The 21,287-nt window shown below is 34.4% G+C and overlaps 1 protein-coding gene across 1 annotated transcript; it reads left to right on the top strand.

Annotated features, from left to right (window-relative positions):
• The first annotated feature begins 10,910 nt into the window (after window positions 1-10,910).
• Window positions 10,911-16,230, top strand: LOC141607132 (uncharacterized). The gene is made up of 5 exons (XM_074426493.1): window positions 10,911-11,159; window positions 13,099-13,934; window positions 13,978-14,176; window positions 14,273-14,548; window positions 14,635-16,230. The coding sequence occupies exons 1-5, from the start codon at window positions 10,911-10,913 to the stop codon at window positions 16,228-16,230; spliced, it is 3,156 nt and encodes a 1,051-aa protein (XP_074282594.1).
• The last annotated feature ends 5,057 nt before the right edge of the window (window positions 16,231-21,287 follow it).

Genomic DNA, 21,287 nt, shown 5'->3' with positions numbered 1-21,287 from the left:
TATTCAAACTAGCCAGCAACAAGTGCACGGTTTAACTGACTGTACAAACCATGCATTAACAACATCGCGACTCATCTCAGTAGCACAGTTTAACTGACGATATATTACCGTCATCTATTCAAACAAATGCTCTATTGAGCATACTAACACTGATGATAAACTTGATGCTTTGCATCACCTACTCTCAGATCGCTCCAAATCCTTGAATATGTTAGAATTACGTTCCTTCCATATACAATAAACACTCCCAACTATGCAGCTAGCTTCTATACCTAGTATTCTTCCAATGCTTTTTTACTACTCCGTATAAGCCCAGTCCTATATATAATCTTTACTTCTACCTTTAATTTTCAATTTTTCATCCATTGGAATACCAGATTCTCCGAGAGTATGGACATTTTGAAAAATATATGCTTATGTGTTTCATTTGCACCCTTACAAAGAATGCACCAATATATATTTTGATTCATCCTAGTAAAACATGGAATATATGTAGCATGATATTAAAATGTACGCGAAACCGAAATCTAAAATTGGAGTCATCCTAACAACAAATTGCAAATGACATAGAGCGAAGTATTGAAAATCTAACAGTAAATACAGAGTAGCTGAGATTCTGAGAGCATAATATCGACAATCTACTAGTAATAAAACAAAAATATATGTGTTTAGATTAATCTTAATAAAAAATGGCAAGAGAGCATAATATGGACGTGCGTGAATTATGTATACGAAATGGTCATAGTGGACTTTCCTATTGATATGGAGCATCTATCTATTATTGGTTTTGGTTTTCTTAAGAAGTTGAAAGCACGTACAAATAATCGTAAATACTAACATAAAATCACAACACAATCAAATCAAATAACAATATTCCGACAACAAATATATACTTTCATGGCGACAACCGAACCACTACTCCGATGCTTATCTATATTAGTATATATAGACACGCACACATCCTTAGTACATACTTCAAACATATACATAATCATAAATTACTTTATTAACTTTATTCTATTTTAATAGTTACGCACGAAAATGGTAAATATGATGATGAGCAAGTCGAGCATGTTGTGGTTGGCATTGGCTGCTATTCTGGTGGCAATTGGAGTCTCCAATGACAACAAACCAATCATCTCTTTGAATGGCACAACCACGGGCACACCAACTCTGCGGAAACTTGGGCGCTAATATAAGCGGTTGCGGCAATATAACGTCAAACCCAGATTCCAATATCACCATCGGAAACACCGTTGTATCAGGAGACCTAAACACTGATAAAGTAAGTTATTGTGGAGCCACCGGCCACGTAATAAAGGGGTGTGGCACTTTGACGCCAACACCTAAAGGCACCGTCACCGTGGCTGACACCGTAACTATTTCAGGAAACATTACCAAACCCACTTGATAACATATTAATAATAACTACACAACTTTCATATTCTCTACTAATTAAGGCCTATCTAAACCATGCACTTTCAAATTAAGTTCTCTGCTTCTTATTATTATGTCATCTCTTCGTTATTTCCCTTTTGTTTCTTTTTTTATAATAGTTGCTTGCCAGAACTTTGCATTTACTTCTTGTTTTTGTTATGTTTTAATTTCTTATACCTTTGGGATTTTAGTTATTTTTGTACTCTCTTGTAATTTGCACCTAATTATATTCGCTTTTCTTCCCATCTTTTTTTCTTCTAAGAAAGAGTAATGCTTAAACGGGAAATGAGATGACTCTAATACTCTATGCATTCAATATTACTCGGATTCAGTACACCTCGATTATAGACTTATAGTAACACGTACTTGTAATCAAATTACGTATATCTCAATTTTAAGCATTTCCTAAATGTACCCTGTACTTGCCTAAATATAGTTTTGTGCCTTTTTTATTTTTATAAAGAATATTTAAAAAATATCTCAACTCATCCCATTTGCGTTTGAAGTGTAACAAATCAAACACATTGACTCTACCTATACGCAATTCAGAGGATTGAAACAAGTCACAAACCCTAAAATCTCCAATTTTCCCACAACAGGCAAGATTTGGAAGGAAATTATATCCAGACATTCACACCCCATCTCCCCTCCCCTTCCCTTCCATCCCTTTTTCTTCTCTCCTTCCCCCTCCCCTCCCCTTCCCTCCACTTTTGCTATCCAAACACCCTTAAGCAGTAGTTCTGGAATGAGTATTCCTGAGCTGGAATTAATATTCTTGAGCAATTCTTCTTTAACATAAATGATGCTTCAACTTTCAGAAAATTTATTCTTACATTGCACTTCCCAGATAGTACTATTAGAAAAACTAAGATTTATTCCAATTGTACCACATACCTAGGAGTGTTAACGAGCCAAGTCGAGCCCAAACTTGGACTTGCTCGGTGAAGTGTTAAGAAAGATTAACACCTAAGAGGGGGATGAGGTGAATTAGGTGTACCTTTTAATATTTTCAACTTGACTTGGTTAGGAGATAACATAAGTAAGAAATCTTAAGTGGAAAGCTTGGGAAACTTAATAGATTTTAAGTTCACAAGAGGTACGCTGAGTCTATGTCACGCAGTGTGATTGATGTGACATAGAGCTGATAGCAAGATTAAAACGAAATAAGTAAAGGTAAATGAATCGTAAAAGTAAATAAACAAACAAGACGATGTTTAAAAAATTGGTTCAACCTTTACTCCGAGGCCTACGTCCAACAGTTATTTTATTACTTGTTTAGAAATTTACTCAAACTACTAAACCCCTTACAATGAAAATAACTCGCCAACCAACCTGAGTTCCAACTCAAACTTAAAGTTACTCCGCTTCAAGAGTTTATATGTTCTATCTCGCAGGTTTACAGAGTCATAATCTCAGTGGTTCACTTAAGAACATGAAGATTACAATTAAGACTTAAACACGAGAATCATGGAACAAACTCATTATGTCACAGTGCTCGCAACAAACTAATACAAGGAGATTTTAAAGCTATTTCGAAAACAGTTTGAAGACTTTAAGACTTAAAATGTTTTTGCAAATACTTTAAGAAAAACAAAGTTTTTGACTCAGAAATGATTTGCAAAGTACTCAATAAATGCTCTTCAAAGTCTTAGCAATAAATGAGAAATGAGAAGGCTTTTTAAAGAAGAAGAAGTAGTGAATGAAGGATCCTAAAAGCACTTCTTCATTCTTTTATCCAAGAGTTTATAAAAGGTAATCTCATTTAAAAATTTTTATTGAGAACAATCAATTTGTAGGCTCAAGAAAAATTTATTTTCAATGTAAGGAGTATTCTCTATAATCTTTTATGTGAACTCACATCTTATATATATATATATATATATATATATATATATATATATATATATATATATATATATATATATATATATATATATATATATAATCGGGTTGAAACGTTGTGGATGCGACACGTGTCAACCCAGCATTAAATACGAGTATTAATTACAGCTGAACATTAAATATAAACATAATAAATGCCGCATAAATCTCAGTAAATATTAATTATAATTTAATAAATTTTATTATAAAATTATATTAAATAATTATGTTGATTTGATTCTAATTTTATTAAAAAAAATATTTTGATAAAAATTCTAAATTGTAAATAAAAACGTTCATTGCAAAAAATGCTTTCAATCGGGTATACTTTTCATTATATTTATTAACATAATTTGATATGTAGAGATGATTAAAGTGAGCATCTTACAATGTTTCACATTTACGAAAAAAAAAACATTTTGAGAAAGTTATAAAACTTAGACCATTAATTTTATTAAGAAAAATATATTTTAAAGAGTCATCTATATAATACTATTAAAAGCCTAATCTAAAATGAATCCTAAAGGCCACATAGACAAATCCATGTAGGCTTAAGAAAAGCCACGTCGGAATTAAGACAGCCACATCTGCCCAAATATTGCCACGTCTGCCCACATAGTGCCACCTCCATCATTTGACAACAATCTCATTAATCCCACCCTAATTATCAGGCCTATGCACCCCGTATTATTCCTACGATTTTCCTCCCCGCCGTTCGTATGGCCGTATAACAACTGCCAATAGCTCACCCCGGTCACCGGCGAATGTTAACGCTGTCCGTCCACCGAAGCACCCCACCCACCACCCATATTAAACCATCTTATCTGACAAGGACGAGCCAATCAATCGCCCCATCTCGCCGGCCGACTACCCTGCCGGAAATCCCCATCTCGCCGGCTGATGTCACGGGTTATTCCCGATTGCCTTCACGGCCGTGGTGGCTACGGAATGTCGACGGGTGTCAGGTAACGGTTCATTAATTCCATCTTTTCATATTCCGTGTTCACTAAATGTTAAATTGAATACGTATTGATTACGTATGGCTGACACCGTTTGTCTCCCTAAACCGTAGTCATGCTATTATATGAATAAATTTGTTAGTTTATCGCATTCCCAAATTCATTCTCTGTTCACATCCCTTTTGTTTCATTCTCACCCCGCTTTCAACGTCTCAATTTTCCCATACCTTCAATGCTGCGTTATTCACCCTTGGAGGTATACACTTCGTTCAATTCCGTATAACCGTCTGTTGGACTGTTTTGATTGTTACTAATTTAACTATTGCGTTATTTTCTCGTACCATGATTTTGTAGGTGTTCAATTTGTTCAATTCTGTTTATCCGTCCGTTGGACTTTTTGGGTTGTTACTAATTTTACTATCGCGTTATTTAATCGTACCTTGATTAACTCCTAAAGGTGGTACCGCGGTGAAATATTGGTAACCCGTCATTGATCGTCACAGAGACTGTTCATATTTAGTATGTGTACAGTTTCAAGTTCCTCTAATAATGGCCTCAATTTTGTTGTTTGTTAGTATTGAATTTCAATTTTGTTGTTTGTTAGTATTGAATTTAAGAAGGAAGTCACGCATGAGGGGGAGATGCTGAGTTGTATTTTGTTAACAATATGATGTAGTAATGAAGGCTGAAGAGTACATCATCTATTTATTACTCTTCTTAGTTTCCACATATCTTGAATCCTGACCTTGATCTTGGTTTTTTTCTTTGTCCTTTGTTTAAAAGGCGCACTTAGTCTCAAGGTTCACTAGGCCACAAGCCTAAGCTGCCTGGCGAAAGGGTCCCCTGTTAACTACGGCATAGCGTGCATTTACAATATTTTCTTCTTCTATTTCTCCGATTATGCCATTCCCTTTACTGAATTGTCCATACCATACATTCTATCTCTCTATAAAATCCAAAGTAGAATATTGTTGCACTTTTTCCTTGAAAATACAACTTTGGTGCTCACATAGTGCGCCTTGTGTTTATGATCGTTCACAACTCCTTATTGCCACAGGCTCATGTTGCCTTGGTGCACCTTTTCGAACTGGTTGAGCAGTTGTATTTTATCTTTGCTCCTTAGGACTAATATTTTTTTCGTGTGACTTTGGTGTCTGTATAATACAATCATAGTTCACCGGCCCCATATTCATTTATCCGGATTTAATAACTCAGTAAATCCATACATAGTATTGATTTCCTATTTATGTGACTCAGTTATAATAGGAGTAATAGTTTACTCAGGGAGGAAGTGTGGTAGAGAAGGTCTAGACTGTAGAGTACCTTGTAAAAAAATGGACTCTTGGCTGCTAGAATAGGTGAGCTTATGTGCAAAGTTTGAACTCTCATAATCGTTGTACATTCCATGCTCCATGATGAATCGTTGCTATTAGCTTCTTCGTCTCCTATACCATCAATAGTTTACAATGTATTGTAACTTCACTCGGAAATTAAAGTGACCACTTACATTAGTATGTACTCTTAGTAATCCTTTAATTTTGACAGTAACTCTTTCATCCAGCGCTCATTTTCATACTGCGATGACACTTCCTATTTAGTAATTTATTTTATGAAATTAGTCACCATTTTTACAACTTTTAGTATCCCTTTTTCTTTAAAATACTGAAATGATGTCTGCTAACTAATTCTATGACCGCCCCTTGAGAGACTTATTGCAACTACAACTACAAATGACCAGGAAAGAGGCTCCATTGACAAGGTGCACGCACTTCCTATAAAACACAATCAATTTCTTGACACAAAATAGAAAGCTTTGATAAGTTGCAAACCCCATCCTGATTAATCAAGTATAAGGGTAGGCCTGGCAGTATTGCACATAATCATTTCTCAAAAGTGGTTGCGGAAATTAAAGGGTCACTTTTACTTGGAAGAAAAAATGAATCATAAGGCAAAATGTTGTACCATAGAGATTTGAAAATGTAAGGCGGTATGCAACAATATATGAACAAAGAGACCGATTTCAAAGATATCATAGAACTGACCACAATAGCACACCATTAAAGACCCCATAGCAACAAAGAATATGTGAACTCTGGTACTTGATAAGGCAGTTCATAACTTATTATGATGTTGATCTTATATAATACAATACTGTAGTATCAATGTATCCAGTATCTGAAAGCGATTCTTCAACCATTGCAACGGCAAAAGTTTTTGAGACAATGGTCTAAAATGTCTAAAATGGTCACATTTGACCATAAAAATGGTTCAATTGGCCTGATGGTATTACAAAATATTATATTGATATGAAACTTAGTTTTGGGTTTTCTCTGTTGTCCGAATAATCTCACTTTCTAACACAAAGAATGTTGTCCAATGTGCAGTAAACACGTGAACGCCAAAAGTTGTGGACAATCAGAGTAGTGGAATACGGAAACAATAACGAGCAATTGTTGATGGTGGTAAACCATGACTGTTAATTATTAATTTAGAGACCGTTTATCAACTTGATTTCTAATAAAATTGGGTGATCCTACTTTTGGTTTTTATCTTGCAGATTGAGTATTTAATTTACTTTCCTTTGCTATGTCGTATTATTGTTATTTTACATGATGTCGATCCATCAAACGATAGTCTAGAATGATAACCTAGGGTTGTTCTGCCGAATCAAATTTAAATGGTAAAATGACAGTTGGTGTACAATTGAAAGTTCTTCTAACAATGGTCTCAATTTGGTTGTGTGGTTTTTCTTTTCTCTTTCTATGTTTGGGAGGAAACATAGTTTGTTAGCATTGTTTTTACAGTGAAAAATTGTTTGACTTTACCTATGAAAAAAATGAATGACTTGCATTGTTAGGAAGAAATGGAGCATAATTATCGTAAAAGAGGCCGCCCACGGAAGAACAGGACGTCAGACGGCCCTAATTCCTCCAGCCCAAGCACCGTAACCCACAAGGCAGTCATTTTTGCCAAAAAAACAAGTACGGTTATTCCACAAGTTTTTTCCCCTCCCCTCAGAGGTACTTATACCAATTCCAGCACATACTAAACATACCCTGCCAAACAGGTACTCTATCTGACATACCAGCGGACAATATGGCAACTGAACCAAGATTCCCCTTGGTAGCCGGTCAATCAACTCCGGACAACTACAAATATATTGAACTATAATGGAATAGAGAAATAACAAAGCAACCTATACGAGAAAGTTAAATAGCACCACACTAACCAAACAATACAACAAAATCAGAAAACAATCCCAAACAAGAAACTAAAAACAAAGAAACCCGTGATTCCCACGGGTCCCAAAACTAGTTGTATATATTAAAAACTAAACTTTAAAACAAAAAAAACTACTAAGGTATACGTTTTTATAGTGTGGGAATGAAAAAATTATATTGCGACAAAATGAATACATATGAGATTTTGAGAGGTTTAAATACTGTGATAACGAGTATGTATGTACACAGTGATCACGAATGAGTTTGAATAATTAAAAGAAAAGTAATGATTATTAAGTAATATAATATTATATAGGATTTTTCTACGTGATACCCCGTGTTTCTTCGCATTCTACGTGATACCCCTATATTTTTGAAAATATAAGTGGTATCCCTAAATGTAGTAAAATGTTCTAAAAATACCCAATCTACTAAAAATCACGATTTAATATGTTATATTTTGTAAAGAAAATATGTTTACAATTGAGTAGACGATGTTTATGTTAATGACATGACAAATTATTGCCAAAACAATCAATAAAAAAATGTATAAATTAAACATTCTAAAGAGGCGGATTAGAGCATTTTGGGTATTTTAAGATGTTTTTATCATGGTTTTTTTGTTTTTTTAGGCGTACCACGGGTATTTTTGAAAAGCGAGGGGTATCATATAGAATTCGAATAAGTATACAAGGGTATCATGTAGAGAAACCCTATTATATAAACAACATGAAAACGTAAAATACACATTAGATTGTTCTTTAATATCTTTAGTTAAATATGTATACGTCAAGAACAAAACATTAGTTATGACTAACTAGATATTATTTTTATTTAAATATTTTATACGTTATCTTATAAAAATGATATTTGAGAAAATTCAACCTATTTTATTTAGGGTAAACTCTTAAACATCGTTATATATAATTGTTAAAAAAAAAAACAAAAGGTGCAAATTTCTGATAGATATGTTTGACACATAGGACATGTAAGACACAACCAAAACATTTGAATAAGTTTAGTTTGGGCTATATATGTTTGATACATAAATATCAAACGTTATACATACAAAATTAAAAATTGCATAAAATTATATTCACATCATTTTGAATAAATCTTTTAACTAATTTGGAACATAACGTATCGTGAAATGATATAATTTGATACCTTAATGTTGAAGGTTGCATTATTCGAATAAATTTTATTTTAATTAATGTGATAATTTGATCAGTTACAATTTTTTTTTTGTAAAACGTTGATCATGCACAATTAACTATAACTTAGTATTAGTTTTAATTAAAATTATATGTATTTTATTTTAAAACTGAACTTAAACCTAAAAAAATAAAATTTGAGAAAAAAAATTTATTTATTTTTATTTATAGGTAAAAATATTAAAGGTTATATACGAATTATATTATTTTTCTTCAATTATAATAATAAAATTTTAAAAAAGGCCGCGCGAAGCGCGGGATACTACCTAGTTACTGCTAAAAATAGAAAAGCAAAAGGCCAATTTTTGGAATTAAAATCAACTTGCAAAAACAAGATTGGTATCTTTTAAATCAACTAACAAGCATATTCTTTTTAATTTGTGCTTCAGATTTATAAAATGATCTCTTTTGAAAACAAGAAGTCTTATGAAAGTTTAAACTTTTCATTTTTCGAAATTTATTTCCTTTGTGAAAATTCTCTATTCGTTGTATCAGAAACCAAAGTGCATTGCACTGTTGGTTTTGCTATCACTTGATAAATTGAGAATGTTACACTACCTTGCATGCTGACAACATTTGACTTAGGCTAGGGAGATTCTTTATCTTGATCATTACTGCACCAAATTTGAGGAATGATTTGTGAGCTTCAAATGCAATTAAGAATAACCAAGAAGCAACAATTAAATGTAACAACCCGGATTATATAATAAAGGAAAAAATATGATATAAACAAATAATCAGAGTCTAACATAATAAATAAGGTCTAGGTGGCGGAAACACCTGACCAATCCGGATCGATACTAAATCCAAAATCAAAAGCTACTATATTATTAAATGTTTCTTAACTGAAAGCAGTATAAATCCTAAGTAGTTTATTAATCTCGCTTCACAATTCCGCATGCAAGGATCATCCAAACAACAACATCCTGAACGACATCCTGAACATCCTGAACGACTGCCTATGTATAGCGTATCACCACTGCCTATGTGCCTAAGACCTGACCAGACCCTCGGTGCATTAACTGTACACCTGGCGACACTCGGGACCCATAACGTTTAACTGACGATTCTAACCACCACCGAACATAGACCACAATAAACCCTCGAAGGGTGGCATTAGTTCATTCCGATAGTATTTAACTGATATTACCGTCATCTATTCAAACTAGCCAGCAACAAGTGCACGGTTTAACTGACTGTACAAACCATGCATTAACAACATCGCGACTCATCTCAGTAGCACAGTTTAACTGACGATATATTATCGTCATCTATTCAAACAAATGCTCTATTGAGCATACTAACACTGATGATAAACTTGATGCTTTGCATCACCTACTCTCAGATCGCTCCAAATCCTTGAATATGTTAGAATTACGTTCCTTCCATATACAATAAACACTTTCAACTATGCAGCTAGCTTCTATACCTAGTATTCTTCCAATGCTTTTTTACTACTCCCTATAAGCTCAGTCCTATATATAATCTTTACTTCTACCTTTAATTTTCAATTTTTCATCCATTGGAATACCGGATTCTCCGAGAGTATGGACATTTTGAAAAATATATGCTTATGTGTTTCATTTGCACTCTTACAAAGAATGCACCAATATATATTTGGATTCATCCTAGTAAAACATGGAATATATGTAGCATGATATTAAAATGTACGCGAAACCGAAATCTAAAATTGGAGTCATCCTAACAACAAATTGCAAATGACATAGAGCGAAGTATTGAAAATCTAACAGTAAATACAGAGTAGCTGAGACTCTGAGAGCATAATATCGACAATCTACTAGTAATAAAACAAAAATATATGTGTTTAGATTAATCTTAATAAAAAATGGCAAGAGAGCATAATATGGACGTGCGTGAATTATGTATACGAAATGGTCATAGTAGACTTTCCTATTGATATGGAGCATCTATCTATTATTGGTTTTGGTTTTCTTAAGAAGTTGAAAGCACGTACAAATAATCGTAAATACTAACATAAAATCACAACACAATCAAATCAAATAACAATATTCCGACAACAAATATATACTTTCATGGCGACAACCGAGCCACTACTCCGATGCTTATCTATATTAGTATATATAGACACGCACACATCCTTAGTACATACTTCAAACATATACATAATCATAAATTACTTTATTAACTTTATTCTATTTTAATAGTTACGCACGAAAATGGTAAATATGATGATGATGAGCAAGTCGAGCATGTTGTGGTTGGCATTGGCTGCTATTCTGGTGGCAATTGGAGTCTCCAATGACAACAAACCAATCATCTCACTGAATGGCACAACCATGGGCACACCAACTCTCTGCGGAAACTTGGGCGCTAATATAAGCGGTTGCGGCAATATAACGTCAAACCCAGATTCCAATATCACCATCGGAAACACCGTTGTATCAGGAGACCTAAACACTGATAAAGTAAGTTATTGTGGAGCCACCGGCCACGTAATAAAGGGGTGTGGCACTTTGACGCCAACACCTAAAGGCACCGTCACCGTGACTGACACCGTAACTATTTCAGGAAACATTACCAAACCCACTTGATAACATATTAATAATAACTACACAACTTTCATATTCTCTACTAATTAAGGCCTATCTAAACCATGCACTTTCAAATTAAGTTCTCTGCTTCTTATTATTATGTCATCTCTTCGTTATTTCCCTTTTATTTCTTTTTTTTATAATAGTTGTTTGCCAGAACTTTGCATTTACTTCTTGTTTTTGTTATGTTTTAATTTCTTATACCTTGTACTCTCTTGTAATTTGCACCTAATTATATTCGCTTTTCTTCCCATCTTTTTTTCTTCTAAGAAAGAGTAATGCTTAAGCGGGAAATGAGATGACTCTAATACTCTATGCATTCGATTATAGACTTATAGTAACACGTACTTGTAATCAAATTACGTATGTATCAATTTTAAGCATTTCCTAAATGTACCCTGTACTTGCCTAAATATAGTTTTGTCCCTTTTTTATTTTTATAAAGAATTAAAAAAATATCTCAACTCATCCCATTTGCGTTTGAAGTGTATCAATCGGACAAATTTGAGAACCTAAAAAAGAAAGACATTTAAGTGCAAGGTGAAATCTATTATTGACTTATTGTTAATTAAATTTGAGAATTTATGAAAGTAATATTACGTACAACTATGAAAAAATATTTGTTAGTTTTGAGTTTTAATCATGTATTGATGTATCCCGTACTTAGTTCATGGGCTCAGGGAACACCAACTCTCGGCGAAAACTTTGGTAATGTAAGTGGTTGTAATTGTTAACTTCTACATCCTGTCTTAAATTTATCATAGTGTTTACGTACTCTCTTGTAATTTGGATGATTGTCACTATGGGTATTGCTTCGCTCCCCTCGCCTAAAAAGCGCTAATGAGACGAGACTGTTCGCGAGAAACTCGAGCAGGGCTCGTTTCTATTTTTTTTTTCTTCTAATAAGAGTAATGCTAGCTTAAAATTTGAATAGTGTGATAACGAGTATGTGTACGAGTATGTATGTACGCAGTGATCGCGAGTGCATTTGAGTAATCAAAATAAATGTAATGATTATTAAATAAAATAGTATTATAAACGATATGAAAAAGTAGAAAAAACGTTACATTTTTCTTTAATATCTTCAATTAAAATATATATACGTCAAATATAAATATTGATTATGACTAGCTAAATATTACTTTTAGTTAAATATTTTATATGTTATCTTTTAAATACTTTGAAGTTAAACCTCAAAAAATATTATTCGAGAAAGTTTAACCTATTTTATTTACAGGTAAACTCTTAAACATCATTTATATATAGTTGTTTAAAAATACAAAAGGAGCAATTCTTATAGATATGTTTGACACATAACACATCTAAGACAAAATCAAAACATTTGAATAAGTTGGGTTTAACTCTATATGTTTCATACATAAATATCATACGGTACATAAAAAATTAAAAATTGCATAAAATTATATTCACATCATTTTGAACAAATATTAATTGATTTGGAGCATAACATATCGTGAAATACTATAATTTGAGAACTTAATGTTGATTGTTGCATTATTCGAATAAATTTTAATTTAATTAATATGATATTTGATCGGTCACAAAATAATTTATAAAACGTTGATCATGCATAATTAATTATCACTTATTAGTTTTAATTAAAATTGTATGTAGTTTATTATAAAACATTGAAGTTATGTGTATAGTGGAAACTCGGATTAGGACCAATAAGGCGGCTTCTATTCAAAAGAGGAAGTTTAAGCATTTTTTCATTCTAGATAACTACTCTTCTCACTCAAATGGTAGAATTTGGGTTATGTGGAGGAATTCTACTATAAGTGTTCATTGTCAGCAAAGCACCAGTCAGTGGATTCATCTTCAAATTTCCTATGGTTCGTTTCTTGTGGATGTTACCTGTGTGTATGGGTTCAATCACCCTGCACAAAGGGTTCCCCTCTGGGATTTTCTTTCTACTAGAGTCACTTGCCCTATTCCTTGGCTTGTCTTGGGAGATATCAACTGTGTTCGTACTATTGATGAGAGAATTAGTTATGACCCTCCTAATCTTATTGCTATGGAGGATTTTAATTTGGCTATTGATGCTGCGGGTTTGGAGGAGCTTAAATCTCAAGGGTGTTGGTTCACTTGGACAAATAAGCAAGATCAAAATGATAGAAAGTGGATGCGTTTGGATAGAGCTCTGGCAAATGTCCCCTGGTTCTTGGCTTTCCCTACTACGTTTGTGGAGGCTCTTGCACCTGGGATTTCTGACCACTCACCTCTGGTTGTCTCCTTTGGGACAAGTCTTCGCCCTAAGAAATTCTCTTTCACTTATCTTAATTGCTGGGGCCAGCACAGGCAGTTTAAGGATCTTGTTTGCAAAGAATGGAAAACTTCTATTAAAGGGTGTGCAATGTACCAGATGGTTCAGCATTTGCGTAATTTGAAGAAGCAGTTAAGGGGGCTGCACAAGGCCAATTATAGTAGTATCCAGGCCAAAGTCCTGGAGGTAGAACAACAACTGTTTACCTGCCAACAACAATTGCAACAGAATCCTAGTAACTCTTTTCTTCATCAAGAAGAGAAGTCTCTTAGTCAAGAGTATTGCAGGCTTAAAAATGTGGAGCTCAGCATTGCTTATCAAAGAGCAAAGGAGTTTGATATTAAAATGGGGGATGCTAGTACTTCGTATTTTTTTCTCTAAAATTGCTGCTAGAAGGAACTCTTCCAGTATTAGCAAGGTTATGGGTATGAATGGTAATATTTGCACTGAGTTTGGTGATATTTCAAAGGCTTTTCTGGAATATTACATGAGTCTCCTTGGTACTGATGAACCAGTGGCGGATTTTGATGATATGGTTATGCAATCTGGACCTTGTCTCAGTGCTTCTGAGGGACTTTCTCTTCTTGATCCTGTCACTCCTGCAGAGGTAAAGGCTGCCCTTTTCTCAATTGACCCAAACAAGAGCCCGGGTCCAGATGGTTACACCTCTGGTTTTTTTCGTGATGCCTGGGATATTATTTAGGGGAACTTTACAGCTGCTATACTTGATTTCTTTGCTACGGGTAAGCTGCTAAAAGAGGTTAATTCAACTCTTATCTCGCTCATCCCAAAAGGAAATGCCCCAAACACTGTATTGGATTTTAGACCCATTTCTTGTTGCACCATTCTCTACAAGACAATCGTAAGATTCGAAATGACTAGACTAAAAAGAGTCATGCCCTCTCTGGTGGGGATTGAACAGGCTGCATTTATTTCTGACAGATCCATTTTTGATAATACCATGCTTGCTAATGAGCTTGTTAGAGGCTATGGTAGGAAGTCTAAACTCCTAGGTGTGTGGTAAAGGTGGATATTCGAAAAGCTTTTGATTATGTGAGTTGGCAGTTCTTGAAACACATTCTGCCTCTTTTTGGTCTTCCGTCTAAATTTTGTCAGTGGACTTCTACTCTTGTTACTAGCTCGCGATTTTCCCTGAAAATAAATGGTAGTACTGAGGGTTTTTTTGAAGGAAGAAGAGGGCTAAGGCAAGGGGATCCTCTCTCCCCCTTGCTCTTTGTTCTTGGTATGGAAGTACTTACTAGGCTTTTAAAGCAAATGAAACAAGTTCCTCAATTTAGTCATCATCCTAAATGTGTAAAGCTGGAACTGTCCCATTTGATTTTTGCGGATGATTTATTGGTGTTTGTAAGAGGAGACTACCCCTCTGTCTTGGCTGTCAAGCATTGTTTGGATACTTTCTCGAGCTACTCTGGCCTCACCCCAAATCCTAGCAAGACCAACATTTATTTTGCTGGGGTAAGGGGTACTGTCAAAAATAGCATTCTACAGGCTACAGGTTATGTTGAAGGCAAGTTTCCTTTCAGATATTTGGGCACACCTCTCCACTCCTCCAGGCTCACTAAAGATTTGTTCCAACCTTTGATGGCTAAAATCCGGAGCAAGCTTGGGTATTGGGCTAGTCTTCATCTTACTTATGCTGGCAAGGTGCATTTGATAAATTCTGCTATTTTTGGCCTTGAGTCTTTCTGGTGTGCGTGCTTGCTTCTTCCAAAGGGGGTTATTTCTGAAATTGAAAAAAATTGTAGACAATTCTTATGGGGGTCTGATGGTAATCGCAGGCTTGTGTTTTTTAGCTGGTCCAAGGTTTGTAGGAGTAGGATTCAAGGAGGGTTTGATATCAGAGAAGTACTCGGCTGGAACAAAACGCTTTTGCTGAAAATGTTTTGGTCTTATAATCACTCTTGTACTTCCATCTGGCTCCAATGGTCCAGGGAGTACATCTTCAAGCAGTCATCTGGTTGGGACCTTGTTGCTGCTACATGCTCCTCTCCTATTTGGCGGCAGGTCCTATCCATCAGAGACGAGTTTATCTCTAAGGTAGGCTCTGAAACTAAGGCTAAACGCCTATTCCAGGTTTGGGCTGCAAACGGCAAGCTGCCATTACAGGATGTGTATTCTATTTTCCATGGGACCCACCATGAGCTTAGATGGATGGCCCCCATCCTGGATGGCATTGTTCTCCCCAAGCATGCTTTTGTTGCGACTCTAGCTGCCCAAAATGCCCTTGCTACTGTCGACAATGTCTGTAAGCGAGGGGTCCTCATTGTTAACAGGTGTGTGCTTTGTCTTAAGGATGCTGAAACCTGCGCTCATCTGTTCTTTGGTTGTCCCTATTCCAAAGCTTTGATGCAGCAGGTTTTGATTTGGCAAGGAACAACTCGGCAAGTTTTGAGCTTAAAGCATGAACTTTATAAACTTGCTCTTAGTAGGAATAGGTCCTGGAGATCCAAGCTTGCTAGGTGCTCTTTTCTCATTGTCATCTATTTTTTGTGGCAAGAGCGTAATTTAAGAGTTTTTGATGGGGTGCGTAGAGATGTAAGTGTGTTGCTAAAGCAGATTAAATACGTTGTTTGTGTCCGTATGTATGCTTGGAGTAATGGGATATACAATTCCCAAATGCTCCAATTACTTCTAGGGTGACTTGATTGTGGTCAGTTGGGTGCTTAGTCTTTTAGTTGGTTCTGCTTTGTAAGAAACTTTATTCCCATTTTTTTAATGAGAATTCTGACTTTCTTCCAAAAAAAAAAAAACATTGAAGTTAAACCTAAAAAAATTAAATTTGAGAAAAATTAATTTATTTTTATTTATAAGTAAGAACATTAAAGGTCATATATAAATTATGTTATTTTTATTCAATTTATAATAATAAAATTTTAAAACAGGCCGCGCGAAGCGCGTGATACTACCTAGGTATGCTTCGCGCGGTCACAATAGGTAGTATCTGAATAATAATTATGATAACAAAATTTTTCTTCAATTATGTCACAATAGGAACTCTCGCGAGACAATAGGTAGTATCCGAATAATAATTACTGCTTATTATAAATTGAAAAAAACTGGGTTGAAACGCTATAGATGCGCCACGTGTCCTATACAACATTAATGACAAGTATTAATTACAGCTAATCTTTTAATATGAGTATAATAAATGTTGTATAAATCTCAGCAAAATATTAATTATAGTTAAATAAATTTATTATAAAATCACATACAAAAATTACGGTAATTTGATTCTAAATTTAGTAAAAAGTTATTTTGATAAAATTTTTAAAATGTATATAATTACGTTCATTATGAAAAATGCTTTCAATTGAGTATAATTTTGATTATATTTATTAAAATATTTTGATATGTAGAGATGATTAAATGAGTGTCTCACAATATTTTACATTTACGTAAAAAAAACATTTTGAGAAAGTTATAAAACCTAGACCATTAAATCTGGTAAGAAAAATATATTTGGCAGAGTCATTGTCTTTTTTAAAAATAGAACTTAAGGAAAACTACTAAGAGATAAGTTTTTATAGTGTGAATGAAAAAACTTATATTGCGAGAAATTGAATACATATTAGATTTTGATAGTTTAAATAGTGTGATAAGGAGTATGTGTACACAGTAACACATTGATCGCGAGTGCATTTAAATAATAAAACCTAATATACTATTACAAACGACATGAAAAAGTAGAAAACACGTTAAATTTTTCTTTAATATCTTCAACTAAATATGTATGCGTCAAATATAAAATATTGATTATGACTAACTAAATATTACATTTAGTTAAATATTTTATATATTATCTTTTAAATACTTTGAAGTTAAACATTAAAAAACGATATTAGAGAAAATTCAACCTGATTTATTTACAGATAATCTATTAAACATCATTGTAGAAAAATAATATAATTGATAGTTGTTTAAAAAAAAAAGGTGCAAATTTCTTATAGATATGTTTGACACATAGCACTTGCAACACACAATCAAAACAATTGAAAAAGTTGAGTTTGGACGCTATATGTTTGATACATAAATATCAGAAGTTATACATAAAAAATATAAATTACATAAAATTATATTCACATCATTTTGAACAAATATTAACTAATTCGGGGCATAATGTATCGTTAAAATAATATAGTTTGATAACTCAATGTTGATCGTTGCGTTATTCGAATAAATTTTATTTTAATTAATATGATATTTGATAATTCACAAATTTATTCATAAAACGTTGATCATGCTTAATTAATTATCATTTATTAGTTTAATAATTAAAAAGGTTATTTCATAACAATAATCCGTCCTATTGGTTCGTTATTAGTAGGTATGGTGTTTAGATTGGATTTAATTGGTATTATTGATAGGATGGAGTGATTATTGCAGATCATCAATAGGATGGATTATTGTTATGAAATAACCCTAATTAAAATTGTACATACTTTATTTTAAAACATTGAAGTTAAACCTAAAAAAAAAATTTGAGAAAAATTAAGTTATTTTTATTTATAATTAAAAATGTTAAAAATAATATATGAATTATATTGTTTTTCTTCAATTATAATAATAAAATTTAAAAACAGGCCGCGCGAAGCGCGGGATACTACCTAGTATTTGTTAGTTTTGAGTTTTAATCATGTATTGATGTATCCCGTACTTAGTTCATGGGCTCAGGGCACACCAACTCTCGGCGAAAACTTTGGTAATGTAAGTGGTTGTAAATTTGTAATTGTTAACTTCTATATCCTGTCTTAAATTTATCATAGTGTTTACGTACTCTCTTGTAATTTGGATGATTGTCACTATGGGTATTGCTTCGCACCCTTCGCCTAAAAAGCGCTAATGAGACGAGATTGTTCGCGAGAAACTCGAGCACGGCTCGTTTCTATTTTTTTTTTTTCTAATAAGGAAGAGTAATGCTAGCTTAAACCGAAAAATGAGATGAAGTTATGCTAAGTCAAATCCCGCGCACAAGTTTACTATATCCCGCGCACTTTGCTCCTAATATTCCATTAATGCCCTTAATCTTAAAAAAAAATTAAAATAGTTTTCTCTCCTTTCTCTCTCAAAATCAACCAATTCGTTAATAGTTCGACAATTATCTATCATAACTCGCACATATCACACATAATTTCTCCGTTTTATCAACGATTTTATTACTAATTGATTTGTTTTCCCAAAAAGAGAGCTTTTTTTTACAATTAGGGTTTAATTACAAACCTAATTGGTTCTGAATAATTAGGACTTGATTAATTATGACTAACAAATTGGAATAAACAAATGAATGCGTTACAAGAAATCAGAAATCAGTAATGAAAACATGTTTGATTATTCTGAAAATTTCAAAACCATGATGTGATAACAATTGGAAAATCACAGCCACTCTTCCATGCTAACAAACCCCGCCGTGCAAAGTTTGAATAAGGGACATAACAGACTTCAGTGTTGTTATTGTTGTCAGAGATACCCACAAACGTCGTCAATCACCATCGCCGACGTGCTCTTCCCCTCTCTTCGTCATCGGTCGGTTTCCAGATGGGGCGTGGTGGTCCATCGGTTTGGGAATTTTTATTTTTTGGTTGTTGATTTGTGTCTCTCTTGGTAGGTGTGGCTTGTGAGAAATGAAAGGGGTAAAGTCGGAATGAGACGTAAAAATGCGCGGGATTTAGTAAAATTATGCGCGAGATTTAGCATCTCCTTTTTACCTTGCAATATTATATTTTTAGCATCGTCTTTCGTATTTTTGACCTAAATACTATACATTTAGTAAGTTTTAAGATTTTTTATCGATCTTGCTCTATGTTTGTCTAAACTAAGATATGAATGTATAATTTTTACGTATTTGTTAAATCCCGCATACTTTGTCCTATTATTCCAATCCTACCCTTCCTCTTAAAAAAAATGAAAACAAGATATCTGTTAAAGATACGTAAATATTATTTTGTCAGTATTTCCTGTTGTAATTATTTTCATAATCTTCTAGATATTTTGTTTAGGTTTTCCTTATTAGGTATTATTATTAGCTTGACTAGCAAGGCATAGGGTTTGCACTCCTTTGTATAAATATCGTCTTATTGTGTTAATAATAATCATCCAATTCATAATACTTTTCCTACATGGTATCAGAGCCTTGCTTCCTAGGCCGTTATCTCTGTTTTTTTTCCTGCTCAAAAATTGCGGAATTCCCATGGCTAATTCGGGTGTTTCGTTCCCTAATCCTCATGAACCTTCTTCTCCCTTCATTCTCATTAATTTTACCTCTTGCACACAACTTACCTCAAAAACTTACCGGACCTAGAAAACGCAGGTTGCTGATCTGCTCTTTGGCTTCGACCTACTGAAATTTGTCAATGGTACCCACCATTGTCCCACCGCCACCATCACTGCCGACTCCAAAACCAAACCTAATCCCAAATATGAATCCTGGAAACGCCAAGATAGTCTTCTCAAACGCTCGCTTCTTAGTACCTTTCACCCTGATGTCTCACCTCTCGTAGTCAAGGCCACCACTTCTCGTGAGGTCTGGATTATTTTTGAGACGACTTATGCTAACCCCTCTCGGGGTCATAGTCTCCAAATCAAACAACGCTTTTGACAATATTGTCAAAGGTGACCGTCCTATCTCTGAATTTATTCAAGATATCACATCTTGTGTCACTGAACTCGCTCTTCTTGGCATGACGATGGATATTGAAGATGTTGTCGACAGGGTCCTTAAAGGCCTTCACCTTAACACATATCGTCCTGTCATTGAAGCGGTCCGGGCTCGTGACACTCCAATCACCTTAGAAGCTCTTCACGAGAAGCTGCTGAACCATGAGCTTCTTGTCGTCCAAACTTCTGTCCTTGTCTCTCTGCCTGCATCTGTTCACACCTCCACCTATCGTCCCTCTCAAAATCGCACCATGGTTCCCTTCAATGTCCCCTCTAAATCTACTGGTATTCTCCCTACTCCCTCTCCTTTCACTAATTTTTGTGGCACATGTCAATGGTGTCGCTACACGGGTGACTACTTGTCTAATTGTACCGATTTCAAAAAACAAATTCCCCAATGTTGTCTTTCCCCAACCCCCGCCTCCTCGTGCTCGTCAGTAGCGTCCCCAAGCACACACTGCTACTGCTGCACCTTCTGCCTCTCCGTCCTCATACTTGCTTGATAGCGGTGTCACTCACCATATCACTAATGATCTCATCACTCTTACCCTCCACACTCCATATGATGGTAATGATGAGCTCATTATTGGTGATGGCTCCTCCTAGCCAATTTCTCATATAGGTTCTTTCTCTATTCAACTCTCCCCGTCTATAACTTTACAATTTAATAACGTTCTTTATGTTCCCTTAATTTCTCGTAAAATCATTTCAATCTCGTGCCTTTGTAAAGATAACGACATCTCACTTGAATTTTCCTCTACTTCTTTTTGTATGAAGGTTCCCTCCCTGGCCACACCACTCCTCCAAGGTCCAATTAATCTTGGCATCTATGAATGGACACCTTCCATTCCTCAGGCTCATGTCGGTCTTGCTTCTTCTTCCTTGGTGTGGCATCATCGTCTTGGCCATCCATCAACTAATATATTTTCTACTATTTGTCGTCAAAATTTAATTGCTAGTTCCGCTTTTTGTCGTCCTTCCAACTCTTCCGAAATTAATAAAAGTCACAAATTACCGTTTGCAACTAATACTCTTATCTCTTCCGC

The sequence above is a fragment of the Silene latifolia genome, chromosome 10, assembly GCF_048544455.1.
Source record: "Silene latifolia isolate original U9 population chromosome 10, ASM4854445v1, whole genome shotgun sequence".
NCBI classification, from domain to species: domain Eukaryota; kingdom Viridiplantae; phylum Streptophyta; class Magnoliopsida; order Caryophyllales; family Caryophyllaceae; genus Silene; species Silene latifolia.
Note: the sequence above shows the minus strand (reverse complement) of the source record. Positions and strands in the feature narration are given on the sequence as shown.

Bases quoted from the DNA above. Each gene is read 5' to 3' on its own strand.
- LOC141607132 (XM_074426493.1), top strand. From the start codon at position 10,911: ATGGTAAATATGATGATGATGAGCAAGTCGAGCATGTTGTGGTTGGCA. The intron at 13,935-13,977 runs GTATTTTTTTCT...GAACTCTTCCAG, and splicing joins ATGGGGGATGCTAGTACTTC to TATTAGCAAGGTTATGGGTA. The intron at 14,549-14,634 runs GTTAGAGGCTAT...GTGAGTTGGCAG, and splicing joins CCATGCTTGCTAATGAGCTT to TTCTTGAAACACATTCTGCC.